This window comes from Theropithecus gelada, chromosome 9 (genome assembly GCF_003255815.1).
Source record: "Theropithecus gelada isolate Dixy chromosome 9, Tgel_1.0, whole genome shotgun sequence".
In the NCBI taxonomy this organism is placed as follows: Eukaryota; Metazoa; Chordata; class Mammalia; order Primates; family Cercopithecidae; genus Theropithecus; species Theropithecus gelada.
This window is the reverse complement of record NC_037677.1, coordinates 115,595,059-115,613,460: the sequence shown is the minus strand read 5'-3', so window position 1 is coordinate 115,613,460 and position 18,402 is coordinate 115,595,059. Positions and strand designations below refer to the sequence as shown.

General features: G+C 50.1%; 1 protein-coding gene across 1 annotated transcript; it reads right to left on the bottom strand.

The window, feature by feature from the left end:
- Positions 1–1,532: 1,532 nt before the first annotated feature.
- NANOS1 (nanos C2HC-type zinc finger 1) lies at positions 1,533–3,946 on the bottom strand. Its single transcript, XM_025397023.1, has one exon. It carries the CDS (start codon positions 3,908–3,910, stop codon positions 3,044–3,046), a length of 867 nt encoding a protein of 288 aa, XP_025252808.1. The 5' UTR covers positions 3,911–3,946; the 3' UTR covers positions 1,533–3,043.
- Between the last annotated feature and the right edge of the window lie 14,456 nt (positions 3,947–18,402).

Below are 18,402 nucleotides of genomic sequence, written 5' to 3'. Positions count from 1 at the left end.
TTTTTTTTTTTTTTTTTTTTTTTGAGACAGAGTCTTGCTCTGTCACCCAGGCTGGAGTGCAGTGGCCGGATCTCAGCTCACTGCAAGCTCCGCCTCCCGGGTCTACGCCATTCTCCTGCCTCAGCCTCCCGAGTAGCTGGGACTACAGGCGCCCACCACCTCGCCCGGCTAGTTTTTTTTTTTGTATTTTTTTAGTAGAGACAGGGTTTCACTGTGTTAGCCAGGATGGTCTCGATCTCCTGACCTCGTGATCCGCCCGTCTTGGCCTCCCAAAGTGCTGGGATTACAGGCTTGAGCCACCGCGCCCGGCCTACTTTGTATATTTCTTAAACTTTGAAAAATTGGGTTTCTCTAAATGTAATTTTGCAAAATGTTGAAAGTTTCATAGAGTTCCAAGGATTTTTAAATGATGTTTGCTTGCATATGCTTTTCATAAGAGAACTCTAGAAAATTAACTATAGTAATATTCTGTGTTTTAACTCCCAGTATTGTCAGCTGGAAAACAGGCAAATTTGGCACAGGAGCTGAACATGGGGTACTTTTTTTTTTGGAGACAGTCGCTCTGTTGCCCAGGCTGGAGTGCAATGGCGCGATCTGGGCTCACTGCAACCTCCGCCTCCTGGGTTCAAGCAGTTCTCCTGCCTCAGCCTACCAAGTAGCTGGGATTACAGGCGCCCACCACCACACCTGGCTAATTTTTGTATTTTTAGTAGAGAGAGGGCTTCGCCATGTTGGCCAGGCTGGTCTCCTGACATTATGATCCACCTGCCTCGCCTCCCGAAGTGCTGGGATTACAGGCATGAGCCACCACGCCCAGCCTGAAAATGGGGTACTTTAAAAACAGAGGAATAGTGGCTGCCTGACTAGTTGACGAGAGGGTCTTCTGGATGCCTTTTCCAATACTCTCTTGCCCTCAGGAAGCTCCAGCTCAGTATGTTCTTAGTTCTGGTAGAATAGTAGCGGTGTCAGACTATCAAATTAACATTAGACACATTTCATCACAGTGACTCCCATATATTCAGGCTATGTCAAAGCCTCCAAGACCTTTGGAAACCGTCTGTAATTTGACTCTAGAAATACACAGGAGCTAAATTGATCTTGCCACCTGGTTAGCCCTTTTGGCCTAGAGAATGCACTGATCTGTTTATGGTGGTCCTTTTGAAAAGGCAGAACAGCAGCAGTGGGAGAGGTAAGAGGATTCATGTTGGCCTTAGAAACTTCAGCCAGAAAGCGAAGCTCATTTAAACGGGTGTATTTTCTAGCAAAAGAAAGGAGAACAAGTAATTACAGGGTTTCATTAAGCTACTTAATTTAGGCCCAATCAGATCAGCAGTTCTCTGGTCTGGGGTTAAGACTAGCAGCGTTGGATTATTTTTCTTTCCCGGCTAAGAAACAGTGTTTTCCCCCACCCCCAAGTTCTTGATATGCTGCACCTTTTCTTTGACCAGAAAGACAGCTATTGGGTATTTACTTCACCCTCTAACACACCTTCAAATGAAGGTTCCTGATTGAGCCAATTTGCTGTGGAGGAAGTTAGCTGTTATTATGAAAGCAGTCTAACTTATAGTAGCCTAGCTAAATCCTACTGGGAGCCTTATACACGTAGACTAAATCTCTTGCTGGAATCTTCAGATAGTGATGCATTTGTGTATTTCAGATGAGTTCATCTTAATTCACTTCTATTTTTTGCCTTCTATTGTCTTGATTGGCAGGTAGCTGCATTCCATAGTGTGGCATTCAGTATGGTGGATTTAAAAGTGAGGGTGGGAGGGTAAAGTAGGGGTTAGGAACTTTCGCCCATCAGGTTTAGTCTTGCTTATGGGGAACTGGTGGGGTTCCGGAAATGGACGTGGGTCTTCCAGTAGGAGTGGGAACATGAAAGACCCCCAACAATTCCTTTAATTAGTGCTTATTCTAGTTTGAGCACTGCCTATATTAAAGTCAGACGCAGCCCACGGTGGAACCTTGTTGAATACGAGTTAATACACGAATAGCTCAGAGCTAGAGATCCATCTTCTGTTTAAGAGGCAACAGCTGGAATGGGCTTTCCTCCACTAGGAACCCTGAAATTGAGCAATCTAGGGTGAATACTGCTGTCTTCCCTTCTTCCCTTTGATCTTAATATCAAACGTTTTTAGAGAACTGGAAGTGAGTGCGTCGAGAAAAGGCCAAGTAGAAAAGCTACAGGTGAGATTGATGAATTCATACTGTTACTGTATAAATACACAGTTTTTTTAGACAGCACCATTTCCAAGTTATACACAATATGATTATGACTTGGCACAACTTTTAAAGGTGGAAAAGGCTAGTTGCTAGTTCAGTAATAAAATATCTGGTACATAAAAGGATAAGGAGCTGTATTCTACCTGCTACAGATTGTGCATTTTACACCTCCATCTAGGACAGAAACAAGCCACAAGGAGGGAATACCCGCCCAAATTAATACTGGAAAGTTTACAAAACCTTCACTTCTCATAAGGGTGATGCTACCAGCGGCTTGCTTCACCTGGAATTAGAGTAACTGATTTTTTAAGGACAACTAAGAATATTACTCGCTTCAAACAATAAAATAGTCATTTTGCCGACATTTCATAAAATCGCCAGTTTTAAGCTCAGTTCAGAGGCTTTTAAAAAAATATTCTAGACCTAGTAAAGTGCCTCCATTCATAAAATGAAACATCCAAGATTAGATTGAGACAATTTCATACTGATGCGCATCTAAAATAAGTCCACGTATACAGTAAATAAACAGCGCCTCTAAGTTGCCGTATTTCAGTTAGTGGAATACACACCCAGCCTTCGCCGTTCTGGATGTGCAAACTAGAAACTGAAGACATGGGGATTTCACCGTCTAGTCCCAATTGCTCGGCACGGAAGTACTCCACACGGTCGGCTGCTTTTGAAAAACCACCAGGACGACGTCCCAAAGTCGAGCCGACCGCTGAGCCGCACCCCTCCCCAGGGCGGGGGCAAGATGGTGCGCAGACCTAGTGGTGCGCGAAGGGCGGCGGCGGCGACCCTGGGTGGCCGGGAGCCCGGGCCCTCAGCGCAGCTTCTTGCCAGGCGGGCCGTCCCTGGTGCTGCGGGGCGGCGGGCGGGCGGGCGGCGGCGGCACTTTGGAGAGCGGGCAGTACTTGATGGTGTGCGCGTTGTCGCCGCTGGCGCCGCACAGGGGACACGTGTAGCGGCGCAGCACGGGGCACAGCACTCGCCCGTCGGGGCCCTTGAGGATATGGGTGGTGTAGAGCGCCATCGCCTCCTTGTTGTTGCGGCAGAATACGCACACCTGCAGCTCCGGCTTCAGCAGCCGAGCGGCCGCCGCCCCGGAGGCCGCGTGCAGCCGGGGCTCGGCCGCCCATGCCGGGGCCCGCTCCTCGCGCGGCGTCGCCTCGCTAGTAGTGGCTGCCGCGGCAGGCGCGCAGCCCAGCAGCACGGCGGCGGCACGACCTGCGAACGGGCTCAGCTCGGCGAAGCGCTCCTCCAGCAGCCCGGCCTCGGCGGGGCCCGCGCACAGCTCCAGCGCGCGCAGCTCCAGCGCGCCCCCCAGGTAGCGGCCCCGGGACCCCGGCTCGTCGCTGTCGTCGTCGTCGTCGTCCTCGTAGTAGTCGGGCGGCCCCAGCGCCGGCCCCAGCGCCCCAGGCCCAGTCCCCGCGTGGGGGGAGCAGCAGGACGAGGAGGAGGGCGGGGAGCCGCTGCCGCCGTTCCCACCGCGGGCGCAACCGAAGCGCGGCTCGCCGTCCACCGCTTTGGTGATGAGCGTGGCGAGCCCCAGGTAGTCGTTCCAGGAGCTGAAGGGCTGCGGGTGCGCCGGGCCCGGGGCGCTCACGTAGCGGGCGCTGGGCACGAGCGCCATGGGCGGGGGGGCGCGGCCGCGGCGGGGCGAGCGGGGCGCCCACGGGAAAGCCTCCATGGGCGGGCTGCGGGCCGCGCGCCGCCTCCCCGCCGCCGGCGCGGGCCGGACGGAAGGGACACGCCGAGCCTGCCCGCCGGCCTGCCGCGGGGTGGGGCCGCCGCGCCGCCTTTTATCGGGCCCGCTCCTCCCCGCCCCCCCGGCCTCGCCGCCGCGGCCCTGCCCCCTGCGCTCCCCCGCCCCGGCCACCTCGCCCGCGCCCCGGACGGAGGCGGAGCGGAGGCGGGCGGGCTGTGCGCGCGCTCCACTCCGGCCCGCGCGGCTCCAGCACCCCGCGCGCCGCGCCAGCTTCGCCAGCTGTGGGGAGGCCTTCATTCCGGGAGGGGGCGGGCGAGGCGCCGCCTTGGGCCGTGGCGCTCATTGGCTGCAGACCAGAGCCCCCCGGCGCCTCGGGCGCCGCTCCGGACGCTGATTGGTGGGGACTGGGGAGGGGGCGTGCTCTTCACGCAGCTGGTAGAAGAGGAGAAAGTAGGGGAGAGAAGGGCCGGGGAGGGACTGCTGCTGGGGTCCTCCTTCGTTCGCGCGCCGGGCCTGGCCTTGGAGCAGGTGACCAGGCCTGGGTCTCCTCGGCCTGGTGGTGAGGCCCACCGAGGACAGGGGTCAGGGTGGCCACAGGTTTACGCCTCCACCTCCCGGCCTTTAATGGCCCCAGGTCCGCATCCTGAGAATCCCCGCTATCCACCCTCTTCTCACCAACATCAGCATGAAAAGCTGGACGCGATGGGAGGATGCAGCTCTCCCATCACAGCCGCCCAACCAGCCAGTGGCTTCCGTTTGCACCGCGCGTTGGAGCGCTTTCCCCTGAGCGAAATCCGCACACACCGTGAGGTTCGGGGAGGCTGTGGTTCCTGCCGCGGTAAGAGCGGAGGGACGCAGGACTTTCCCGCTCCTCGCAGCAGCCTTCCTCCCAACAGGTGCTCAGGGACCTCAGCCGATGGGTGGCCGATACCCGGTGACTTAGGTCGGGGTTGGGACTGGGCCGGAAAACCTCATGGCTGGAGAGCCTAGGACAGTGACTGGGATGTGTGTGTGTGTGTACCTCCTCGACCCAGAGGCCTGAGTCAAAATGTGGGTTATATGTGCAGTTTGAAAAACAACGTGTGTTCAATGTTATATTTTGTCTTCCTTCCTCCCTTCCTCCCTCCCTCCGTCCCTCCCTTCTTCTTTCCTTCCTTCCCTCTTTCCCTCCTTCCTTTTCTTTTTTTTTTTCTTTCCTCATCCCGGGTTCAAGCAATTCTTTTGCCTCAGCCTCTCGAGTAGCTGGGAATACAGATGCCCGCCACCACACCCGGCTAATTTTTTTATTTTAGTAGAGACGGGGTTTCACTATGTTGGCCAGGCTTGTCTTGAACTCCTGACCTCGTGATCCGCCCACCTTGGCCTCCCAAAGTGCTGGGATTACAGGCGTGAGCCACCGCATCCGGCCTCTTTCTTTATTTCTCTCTCTTTTATCTTCTTGCTTTTTTTTCTTTTAATTTTTTATTTTCTTGAGACAGGGTCTCACTATGTTGCCTAGACTGGTCTTGAACACCTGGCCTCAAGCGATCTTCCTGCCTTGGCCTCCCAAAGTGCTGGGGTTACAGACATGAGCCACCACACCTGCCTCGAAGTTATAATTAAATACTTTGAAATGAATAAAACATGTTGTGGAAAAGCCACGGAGAATAAGAGCCAGAAGATGAGTTTTGATTAGGAAGATGGCAGGTGGTCTTACCCTTTCCAACTTTTTAAAAAATTGAAAGTAGGAAAAGCTTTAGATACTGAGGGCTCTTCTAGGACGAAACCTAGAACTGGGATCAGGAAAATGCCTCCCCTGGCAGGTGGGCCCTGGCAGCGTGGGCTTCATGGGGCAGGTGGGGCTTTCCTTCCCCACTCTGGACCATGCAGTGGCTGTGGAAACAATGAGCCCTCACTAGGCCTGAAGACACACTCACAGGTCTTGGCTGTGCCCAGCAGGTTTAGAATGGCTCAGCAGGAGATGCCCAGAACCTAGTGCTGGCATTGGTTAATATTAGAATGAATGAGTGAGGGAATCAGAATGTCAGCATGGGGAGGGATCTTTGGGATCATTCTATTTGATCTTTTCTTGCTTTTTTTTTTTTTTCTTTTTTAATAGACGGGGTCTCGCTATGTTGCCCAGGCTGGTCTTGAACTCCTGGCCTCAAGTGATCCTCCTGTCTTGGCCTCACAAAGTGCTGGGATTACAAATGTGAGCCACCACACCCAGTTCTATCCAGTCCTTACAGATGAAGAAAATGAGACCTAGAGAAGAGTAGGATTTCTTTTTTTTTTGAGACAGAGTCTCACTCTGTCACTCAGACTGGAGTGCAATGGCACGATTGGGTTCAAGCTATTCTCCTGCCTCAGCCTCCTGAGTAGCTGGGATTACAGGCATGTGCCACCATGCCCAGCTAATTTTTGTATTTTTAGTAGAGATGGGGTTTCACCATATTGGCTGGTCTCAAACTCCTGACCTCAGGTGATTTGCCCACCTTGGCCTTCCAAAGTGCTGGGATTACAGGCGTGAGCCATTGCACCCAGTCAAGTAGGACTTCTTTAAGGCCACAGTGACTATGTGACAAAACTAAGACTCTGGTCCTGTTACTCCCGGCTGGGTGGCCTTCTCACTACACCCTGGACCCGCAAGGGACTCAGACAATGAGTCTGTGCATGCATCAGCAGAACTCTAAGGCAGAACACAGGGGAAGCTGGAAAGAAGTGAAGTGAGGTGGGGCGATATGGCCTTGGCTGGGGCCCCTGCCCTCAAAGAGCAATCCAGGGCTCTGGCTGGCAGGCACGGAAAAGGACTTGAAGCAGTGAAGTGAGGCCTGTTGTTCTGGCTGCCTCTCTGGGTTAGGGGTTAAAGATCCATGTTTCGGCCTCTTCCTCGTAGCCCCTGATGGTTGATGTAAGTCATGAAACCAGGCAGTAATATTCAGCACTTGCCAACCCAGCTCCTTTTCCAAGTTTGTGTTGGCATGCAAGGTAGAAAGTCATTCCTTTATTTCCTCCCCCTCTCCACCAAAAATAAATAAAAGAGCCTCCATGCCGCAGGGCTCCTGCAGAAGCCTGGCAGGTTTGCTGACCCTGAACTCGGAGCTTTTACCACGAGAACGCCAGCCCCCCAGAGTGGTATGAAGATGATTATTCTATGAATGGAAAATTCCACTTGGTTCACACAGCCCTGCAGCCTGCATCCTTTCAAGATATGCAGACTTTTCAAGCTCTGAAGATGGGGAGCCACAGTTCTGAGAATAACTTTGGCAGGAAAAGTTTAAAACTGCCAGCTGCTGTGTCTGATCCCCCTTGGTCAGGCCAGAGAGGCGACGGCACAGAAGCAGAGGCCTTCTTTCCTCCCCACATGGTTTTCAGCCCTTGTGGTTGTATGGGGAGAATAAAAACTTTTCAGAGATAACAATAGGAACAAACACCTTGGCTGGGACCTGCAGCCTGGGTGTGTGGGAAGTGGAGCTGGGATGGAGATGCCCCAGAAGGAGGTGGAGGAGTGAGTGTGTCTTGGGGTCCACCACATGCTGTTTCCCCAGGCTGCTCCCCTTGACTGCTATACGAGGTAAGTAGACATTTGACCCAGAAGGGAAGTCGGGAAGTGGAGGCCAAGTGCATGAAGGCTTTTGTCCTGGAGCACACGCTGGGCCTCGGTACCCTGGGAGCCTTTGCTTTCAGTGACCATAGAAAGGCTAGTGTGGGCACCTGGCCCAGCTCTGGGTTAAATAAACAGTGACTTTAGTCACCCAGCACAGGCCTCAGCCTGGCTGTGACTAGCTCTTTGAGGTGCTGGCACCGACTCCAGAGATGTTCTTAGCACCTCTGAAGAAGTCTCATTGCCTTTTGCTCACTTTCCAGGAGTCTGGACTGAAACAGATGGAAATAGCCAGTCTGTGAACGTTTCTTCAGGTCTCTGGCAGAGGCGAGAAGACAGGTGGACATGGGCCACACCTCAGAAGTTAGAGGGTGCTGCTTGGTTTCTTCTGGAGTGGGGTCTGCCTGGCACAGGCTGAGGGCTCTGGCAGGGCCAGGGTGGGCGGTGGGGAGGGTGCCTGGGTTCTGTACTCCCACCTCTCCTCATGGCCCCCAGCCTGGGCCATTTCCTTTGCTGGCAGCAGAACTGAACCCTGTGAGGCAGCTCACAGACCTCAGGCTCCTGAGGCTCTTCAGAAACATGAGGTCAGCCTTGGGGAATGAGGCAGCTTGGCCAGGGTCCAGGCGGCTACAGAGATGCTGTTTGTCAGGCTCTGGGTTCCCGCTGACCCCCTGCCAGGCCTTTGCCAGGGACAGGAGGTGCTTTGGCTCCTTCAGCTGTGGGCCTGGAGGTGGGTGAGGCGCATTTGGGCACAAGGGGCCCTCTCCTGGCAGACTTTGTCCACATCATGGCTCTGACAAGCTCAGAGAGTCCTTGGATGGGTGTCCTGCCCTTGGGGGGCTTGGGCTTAGGGTCTGCTGTTGTGGAGAAGCCATATGGTGAAGTGGGGAGAACTTACTGGGCCTTGGGGCTGGGTTTGCACCCTGGCCCTGGTACAAAGTCACGTGTAGTGGACCTCTCTGGGCCCGGGCTGCTGCTTTGGGTCAGTGAAGGGCTCTTGTCAAGTAAAATGGCAGCCACTCCCCCTCCTTGCTGACTTAACTTTGTTCTGATTCCCTCTCTCAGCCTCAGGGCATAACTGTGACAGGTTTAAGCCACGCAGAAATATCCCATTTCCCCTAGTCACCACTGGGTAAGGGGAGGGCTGGTCACCCATTCCGGCCCTGGAGATCTCAGCGGACGTCTGCTGTCTGCTGGGAGGATAGTGGGAAGGGTCTTGCTCCCTTACATAAAAAGGGGGAAGAAATCAAGAACCAGGGCCCTCACCTTCTTCAGCTCAGGCTGTAGAGCTGAGGTGATAAGGCTTAAGGACACAAAGCTGGCACAAGGTGATGGCTTACCGGAAAAGTTAAAACAACAAACCTTAGTGATATTTTTGTTGATGACTTGGTGACTTGTTACATGAGATAATTAAACATATTTATTGTTTCAGCCACTTCCAGTCAGGTATCCTTTTATTTATTTATTTATTTATTTATTTATTTGAAACAGTGTCTTGCTCTGTCACCCAGGCTGGAGTGCAGTGATCTTGGCTCACTGCAGCCTCCACCTCCCAGGTTCAAGTGATTCTGGTGCCTCAGCCTCCCGAGTGGCTGGGATTGCAGGCATGCACCACCACGCCCAGCTAATTTTTGTATTTTTAGTAGAGACAGAGTTTCATCATGTTAGCCAGGCTGGTCTTGAACTCCTAACCTCAGGTGATCCACCTGCCTTGGCCTCCCAAAGTGCTGGGATTATAGACGTGAGCCATCACACCCCGTCCAGGTATCCTTTTATACTTGCAGTTGACTTCATTCTTAAGCTTGTCCAACCTGTGGCCTGCTGGCCATATGTGGCCCAGGATAGCTTTAAATACGGCCCAACACAAATTTGTAAACTTTCTTAAAACATTATGAGATTATGCACAGACCTTGTTTTATTAAGCCCTTCGGCTGTCATTAGTGTATTTTACGTGTGGTCCAAGACAGTTCTTCCAGTGTGGCCCACGGAAGTCAAAAGATTGGACACCCCTGTTCTAAATGAAATATGTAATACCGTGTCTGGAATTGGTGGGTTCTTGATTTCGCTGACTTCAAGAATGAAGCCGCAGACCCTCATGGTGAGTGTTACAGTTCTTAAAGATGGTGTGTCCGGCGTTTGTTCCTTCAGATGTTCAGATGTGTCCGCAGTTTCTTCCTTCTGGTGGGTTTGTGGTCTCACTGACTTCAGGAGTGAAGCTGCAGACCTTCAGGGTGAGTGTTACAGTTCGTAAAGGCTGCGCCTCTGGAGTTGTTAGTTCTTCCTGGTGGGTTCGTGTTCTCACTGGCTTCAGGAGTGAATCTGCAGACCTTCACAGTGAGTGTTACAGCTCATAAAGGTGGTGTGGACCCAAAGAGTGAGCAGCAGCAAAATTTATTATAAAGAGCAAAAGAGCAAAGCTTCCACAGTGTGGAAGGGGACCCAAGCGGGTTGCCACTGCTGGCTAGGGGAGCCTGCTTTTATTCCCGTATCTGACCCCACACACATCCTGCTGATTGGTCCATTTTACAGAGAGCTGATTGGTCCATTTTGACAGAGTGCTGATTGGTGCATTTACAATCCTTTAGCTAGACACAAAAATTCTCCAAGTCCCCGCTCAACTAGGGAGCCCACCTAGTGGATCTCACCCCCAGGCCGCTAGCTGCCTGCTAGTCCTCCTGCTGCAGGCCAGCACTCCTCAGCCCTCGGGCGGTTGATGGGGCCTGGCCTTGCAGAGCAGGGGGCCCCGCCTGGGAGGCTCCAGCCCCGCAGGAGCCCACGGTGGTGATGGGGCTCAGGCATGGCTGCAGGTCCTAAGCCCTGCCCCGCGGGGAGGCGGCTGAGGTCCCGTGAGAATTCAAGCGCAGTACGGTGGGGCCCGCAGTGCTTGGGGACCCGCCCCACCCTCCTTAACTGCTGGCCTGGGTGATAAGCTCCTTACTGCCAGGGGCGGCCGCGGCGCCAGGCTAGCCACTCCGAGTGTGGGGCAGGCGGAGCCGGCGCCCACCCAGAACTCCCCGCTGGCCTGCGAGGGTTGCCCAGCAGCCCCAGTTCCCGCCAGCGCTTCTCCTTCCACACCTCCCCCCAAGCAGAGGGAGCCGGCTCCCGCCTCCACCAGCCCAGAGAGGGGCTCCCACAGTGCAGTGGCGGGCTGAAGGGCTCCTCAAGTGTGACTACAGTGGATGCGAAGGGTGAGGAGGCACAGAGAGCAAGCAAGGGCTACTAGCACGTTGTCACCTCTCAATACTATGAAAAAAATACATTTGGTTATTCCGTCGAAAAGGTAGGCTACCATATTCTGGCCAGGTGGAGGTGACGACCATGTCATAATTCTGTGTGTGGACAGGGCTGGAAGGGGATGCGGAGAATGGGATATGGGTGCTGTGGTGTGGTCTCACACCCCCTACCTTGGGCTAAACTCTCCCAGCTGGTAATAATACCACCATCATCAGCACCAGGTGCTTGACATGCACCATCCCACGTGGCCCCCACCCCACACCCTGCCCTGCGAGGCAGGTGCTCTGGTGACCTTCTGTTGGAGATGGGGGCCAGGCTCAGCGTGGAGTCCAAGGCTGAGAAGCTCAGAAACAGCGGGGCTGAGGTTTGTACCCGTGTTTCTGTTACTCCCTGAAGTCGGGTTTGTGTCTCCTTGGATGCACCGGGTCATTCCTGGGGCTTCTGGGGTCCAGATGTGGGGGAGGCTGCCAGCAACACACAGTGGCAGGGGCAGGAGAGGACACATTCCAGTCCATGTCAGCAATGTCCCCTGAACAAAACCAACCCCATTTAAAAGCAGCCTGGGTGTTTCTATTTATCCAGTAGTGGGTACTTTGGTAAAGTGAGTAATCCTTTCTCCCTCCAGCACTTGCCCTCCTCCCTGCCATGTGGATTTCTTTTAGAAATCTGGAGTGTCCCAATTTTGTTTAAAGCAGGAGCTGCCTGGAGGCTGACAGGCGGAAGGGCAGATGTCCCTGGGCTGATGATGCTGATAATAGCAATAACAGTAGCTCACAGGTGCTGAGCCCTTACCGTGCACTAAGCATTCACTCATATCATTTCTGAAATCCTCCCAGCAGGCCTACAATGATAAGCATTTCACAAAAGGGAAAATGAGGTTTTGGGAGGCTAAAAGCATGCCCAGCAGCTCATAGCTAGCTGGTGGGTGGCATTTCTTCAAGGCCTGCACTGTTAACCCTCACACCTCCTTGATCATTCCCCGGCCTGTGGATACTCATGCATTTGGAATTCACTATGTCCGGCCTCCCCACCTCCTCCTGTGCTTCCCTAAATGGGGCCATCAGCCTTCTCTCACCTGTTGTTAATCCCTGCTGTCTGCAGGGGGAGGGGAGTAGAAAGCTGACAGGAAGGAGTTATACATAAAATGGTAAACGAGATTGTTCTCCAACAGGTCTGAGGGCTCTAGGCAGAGGGAGGGGAAGCGGGGATATAAGGGCCGTGGAAGGGATGGGACCAGACTGCCAAGCAGGGAATGCTACGTATGGTTCTGCAGGTTGTGTACTGCACAACCGCTTCCCATCTAAGGGGGCACCTTTACTTCACAGGCATAGTAACTCTGATCGTTTTCTGGCCGACCTCGAGTAAAGTATCTTCTAACGAAATCAGCCTATTATGACACTTTAATGACAGATGGAAAACGATATCTTGTAGAAGAAGTGTCTTTTCCTAATTTGCTCAAAACCCAAAGCTTTGGCTCTGGCCGAGGTGTGAAATGCTAAGCTTCTTGAAGGCGGGCCTCAAGTTTGACATTAGTGCCTGTTTTCCTTGTTTCCCCATTCTGGAGCTTCAGGTGGAGAGTCTCCTGAATTGAACTGATCAGGTGCTGGGCACAGTTCTGCCCTGGTTGTTACTGGTGGATCAGCTGCCCCGTGGGACTAACATTTAACTTTATTTTTGAGTTCTGTCTTACTGTGTCGCCCAGGCTGGAGTGCAGTGGCGCGAGCTTGGCTCACTGCAACCTCTGCCTCCTGGGTTCAAGCGATTCTTCTGTCTCAGCTTCCTGAGTAGCTGGGACTACAGGCATGCAACAGCACACCTGGCTAATTTTCATATTTTTAGTAGAGATGGGGTTTTGCTATGTGGCTCAGGTTGGTCTCGAACTCCTGGGCTCAAGCAGCCCGCCAGCCTCACCCTCCCAAAGTACTGGGATTACAGGCGTGAGCCGCCTCGCCCGGCTGGGACTAACATTTTAAAGATTGCTCAAGTCGGCCGGGTGCGGTGGCTCACACCTGTAATCCCAGCACTTTAGGAGGCCGAGGCGGGCAGATTACGAGGTCAGGAGATCGAGACCATCCTGGCTAACACGGCTAACACAGTGAAACCCCGTCTCTACTAAAGAATACAAAAAATTAGCCGGGCGTGGTGGCGAGCGCCTGTAGTCCCAGGTACTCAGGAGGCTGAGGCAGGAGAATAGCGTGAACCCAGGAGGCGGAGGTTGCAGTGAGCCAAGATTGCGCCACTGCACTCTAGCCTGGGTGACAGAGCAGGACTCCATCTCAAAAAACAAACAAACAAAAAGATTGCTCAAGTCATTTTAGCCATCTTCTGGTCTTACCTGATTTGCACTGACCCTCTCCCAGCTCTCCTGAGTTCTCCAGGGATTTTGTGTGCTCGGAGCTGCTTCTCCAGTTGTGTCTGTCTTTAGGCTTCTACGGCTTGGTGACCAGAAGGCAGGTGGGCCCCAGGGAGCGGATGGAGGATCCAAGCTCTGTGTAAATCGAGTAGCCTCGAGCAAAATCAGTTCCCTTCTCTGGATCTTAGTTTTAAATTTCAGTTTAAAATAATCGGGTTGGCCTAAGTGATTTCTTGGCCCTTTCCATCTCTAAAGTTCATTTCTTTACCATCAAGTTCTGGGGATAAGTGGCAGATAAGACTGACATACTTCTGACCTCATGGAGCTTACACTCGAATTGGGCAGACAGACAAGTTAACAGGCGATGACACTTGGTGGGGGCAGGTTCGCTTCCTGTTGTGGTTGTAACAAATTACCACCCATGTAGTGGCTGAAAACACACTGATTTTCTCAGCGCTCTGGATGTGGGAAGTCTGCAGTGGGTCTCACTGGGCTGAATTCCCTCTGGAGGCTCTGGTGGGAGGAACCTGTTTCCTTACCTTTCCCAGTGTCCGGAGGCTGCCTGCCATTCCTGTGGCTCGTGGCCCCTCCCTTCTCAAAAGCCAGGGATAGCAGGTAGCTGAGTCTTTTCCACATGGCACCTCTCTGTTCTTTCTCCCGCCTCCCTCCTCCACCTTCCAGGACCCTGGTGGTCCCATTGGGTTCACTGGGATAATGCTGAATGTGCAGAATGATCTCTCAATTCTAACTTTTTTTTTTTTTTGGAGACAGAGTCTCGCTCCATCACCCAGGCTGGAGTGCAGTGGCTCGTTCTCGGCTCAGTGCAACCTCTGCCTCCCAGATTCAAGCGATTCTCCTGCCTCAGCCTTCCGAGTAGCTGGAATTACAGGTGCATGCCACCGTGCCCAGCTAATTTTTGTATTTTTAGTAGAGACAGGGTTTTGCCATGTTGGCCAGGCTGGTCTCAAACTCCTAGCCTCAAGTGATCCACCTGCCTTGGCCTCCCAAAGTGGTGGGATTACATGTGTGAACCACTGTGCCAGCCCCCTATTCTAGCATCATTTAATTAGCAACCTTAATTCCACCTGGAACCTCAGTTCTTCTTGGCCATGTTGGGTAACAGATCCACAGGTTGGGGAATTAAGATGCCTTTTGGGGTCATTATTCAGCTTACCACGGGGAAAGTACAGAGGGCTGTGAACTCCCTGGCAAGAGCACCCCACCCACACATGGGTGTGTCATGGCTCCCAAGACCTTGGCATAGCCAGAGTGCAGCTGGGCTGGGGAGGTCAGGTTTCCTCTGTCAGTCAGGACCTGACACAGTACAGGGGAAGCTGTGAGGTGAGGGAGTGCTACACAAAGTGTGTGTGTGTGTGTGTGCATATGTGTGGCCCTCAGGCAGATGGAAAGTGATTGCAGAGGAAGGGTCTGAGTTGCAAAGAGGATTAGTGAGCAAAGAAAGGCGTACTTGTGTGGGAGACTCAACATACTTAAAATATTAGGTTGGTGCAAAAGTAATTGCAGTTTTAACTTTTTTAATGGCAAAACCCGCAATTACTTTTGCACTAACCTAATAATGATGTTATTTAATTTGTCATTAAAACAACAACAAAAAAGAGGCAAGTACAACAAAAATACCCAGCAATAATAGAACAAGCACCAGGAATGAGAGACTGGAGTGAAGTGCTCTAAAATCCTTATATTGTTCAAGGAGAGGGGAAAGATACTAACTTTAATATTTTATAACCTATGGGAAATTTCAAGAGTTACAAAAGTAAAGATCATAGCATAATGAATCTTAACCCAGTTTGCCCTTAATAACCGGCTACTCTTATTTTTATCTCCGCACCTATTTTTTTTTTAACCCTATCTCCCATACCATGGATTATTTTGGAGAAAATCTTGACTATCAATATTAATTAAATTTAGATTTTGAGAGGTTGAGCATGTATGTTGACATTTTTAGGGAACCAATTTGGAAAAAAAGAGAAAGGAAATAGAGGGTGTAACTTTCTTTTCTTTTCTTTTTTTTTAGACAAGGTCTTGCTCTGTCACCCCAGCTGGAGTGCAGTGGTATGATCACAACTCACTGCAGCCTCAACCTCCCCAGCTCAGGTGACTCTCCCACCTCAGCTTCTCGAGTAGCTGGGACTAGAGGTACACAACACCATGCCCGGCTAACTTTTGTATGTTCTGTAGAGACAAGGTTTCCCCATGTTACCCAGGCTGGTCTTGAACTCCTGGGCTCAAGTGATCCATCCTCCTTGGCTTCCCAAAATGCTGGGATTATAACTTTCAAAATAATAGATGTAAAGAAATGGAATGAAAAAAGAATAATAATTACAAAAGAAAGCGTGACAGAGGGAAAAATAATCATAGAAATGGTAGAACAAATTGGAAATACACAATAAGGTGGTTGAAGTACATCCAAACATATAGTTACTGTAATAAATACAAATGGACTAAATGTTTTTATTAAAACACAAAGATTTCAGAGTGGATTTAAAAATCTGCTATATGTCCTCCTTAAGAAACTATAATAAAACATAAGGATACAGAAAGGTGAAAGGTAGAAGGATGCAAGAAGTCATGGGAGGAGACACCACCAACGAACAGCTGATGTTACTGTGCCAACAGCCAACAAAATGGAACCTATGGCCAACACCCTTATTGGCTATGTAATGTGAAAGGTTCAATTTACCAGGAGGATATAACGGTTCCAAGGTAATATATACTTAATAATTTAACTTCAAAGTATATATATAAAAAACTGATAGAATTACAAGGAGAAATAGACAAATCTACATTAGTGGGAGATGTGACAACTCATAGGTAGACAATATTATTAAGGATATAGAAAATATTTAGTAATATTGAATAATGATATGTATACAATTACATATACATATAAATATACAAACACTGCCTTAAATAACTGCAGAATTTACATTCTTTTCAAGCACTCAGAACATTTATAAAAGTTGACTGGGGCTGGTGGTGCATGCCTGAAATACTAGCTATGTGGGAGGATCGCTAGATCCCAGGAGTCTGAGACCAGCTTGTGCAACCTAGTGAGACCCCTCTTTTTTTTTTTTTTTTTTTGAGACAGAGTTTCACTCTTGGTTGCCCAGACGAGTACAGTGGCGTGGCACAATCTCGGCTCACTGCAACCTCTGCCTCCCAGGTTCAAGCGATTCTCCTGCCTCAGCCTCCCAAGAAGCTGGGATTACAGGCATTCGCCACCATGCCCAGCTAATTTTGTATTTTTAGTAGAGACGGGGTTTCGCCATGTTGGCCATGGCTGGTTGACCCTTGACCACAGGTGATCCGCCTGCCTCGGCCTCCCAAAGTGCTGGGATTACAGGCGCGAGCCACCGCATCCGGCAACCCCCATCTCTTAAAAAAAAAAGTTGATGGGATTCTGTGCCATCAATCAGGTATTAACAAATTTCATAGGATTGGTGTCACATAAGATTCTCTGGTCACAAGTACATTTCATTAGGAATCAACAATGGAAGAAACCAGGAAAGGATACAATACAGAGAAGTGAAGGAATTAGTGAAATAGAAAAGAAAAGATATGATCAATGATTGACAAAGCCCAAAAGTTGATATTTTAATCTTTTTTTTGTAGAGGCAAGGTCTCACCATGTTGCCCAGGCTGGTCTCAAGCAATCCATCTGCCTCGGCCTCCCAAAGTGCGGGGATTATGGGCATGAACCATGGTGCCCAGCCTAAAAAAGTTGATTCTTATAAAAGGCTAATAATATTAACAGATATTTAGCAAGATTTATCAAGAATAAAGGCATGACAAACAATTCCGTGACTATAGATACTTCATCAGTTTTAAGATGTGGCCGGGCGTGGTGGCTCATGCCTGTAATCCCAGCACTTTGGGAGGCCGAGTCAGGTGAATCAGTTGAGGCCAGGAGTTCGAGACCAGCCTGGCCAACATGGCGAAGTGCCATCTCTACTAAAAATACAAAAATTAACTGGGTGTGGTGGCAGGCGCCTGTAATCCCAGCTACTCGGGAGGCTGAGATAGGAGAATTGTTTGAACCCAGGAGGTGGAGGTTGCAGTGAGCTGAGATCCCACCACTGCACTCCAGCCTGGGTGACAGAGTGAGACTCTGTCTCAAAAAAAAAAAAAAAAAAAAATTAAAAATGTATATGAAATGGGCAAACTACTGGAAAAGTAAAACAATAATTTAAAAACCTCAGTAATCCTATAACCAGTTAATAAATTTAATCGGAGTTAAAAATTTCCCCACAAAGAAAGCACTAGATCTAGATGACTTTGAAGATAAATTCTGCTTTTAAAAAAACAAATAATTCTAATTCTACACCAAACTTTTATAGGAAAAAGAGCATTTTCTAATTCATTTTATGAGGCTAGTATAACCTGTTATAAAGCACAAGAAGCATAAAAAAAGAAAATTACAAACCAAGCTCACTCATGAACCATATGTGTAAAAATCTGAAACACAATATTAAACCAAATTAATAATTATAAAATTTATAATTAATCAGGTCTAAGATGAATTTGCATCTGGAATGGAATGTTGATTTAACATTAGAAGTCAATTAATGTAAGGGCGAGCTCAGTAGCTCACGCCTGCAATCCTAGTATTTTGGGAGGCCGAAGTGGGTGGATCACTTGAACTCAGGAGGTCAAGACCACCCTGTGCAACATAATGAAGTGCCGTCTCTACTAAAAATATAAAAATTAGCCAGATGTGGTGGTGCAGGCCTGCAGTCCCATAGTCTCAGCTGCCTGGTACAAAAATCACTTGAACCTGGGAGAGGGAGGTTGCAGTGACCTGAGATCATGCCATTGCACTCTAGCCTGGGTGACACAGCGAGACTCTGTCTTGAAAAAGACAAAAGTCAATATAATTCACCACATTCGTATATTAAAGAAAAATATGATTACCTTGATAGATACAGAAAACGCATTTGATATAATTCGATGTACAGTTATGATTAAGACTCTTGGAAAACTAGAAAAAGAAGGGGATTTCTTTAATTGATACAGCATGTCAAACCTTGTAGCAAGTATATTTAACACATCTAATCATCGTGTTCCTGGAGGTCTCACGGGTCCTAGCTACTGTAGTATGGCAAGAAGAAATAATTAACATTAAGCGAATCAGGAAGGAATAAACGAAACTGTGTAAGATCATACGTGTTTTCTATGTAAAAAACTAAGAACTACAATCAAGTGCTAAAATGAATAAGAGAGTGTAGTGAGTTTGCTGGATACAAAATCAATACATAAAAATTAATTGCATTTCAATATACCAAA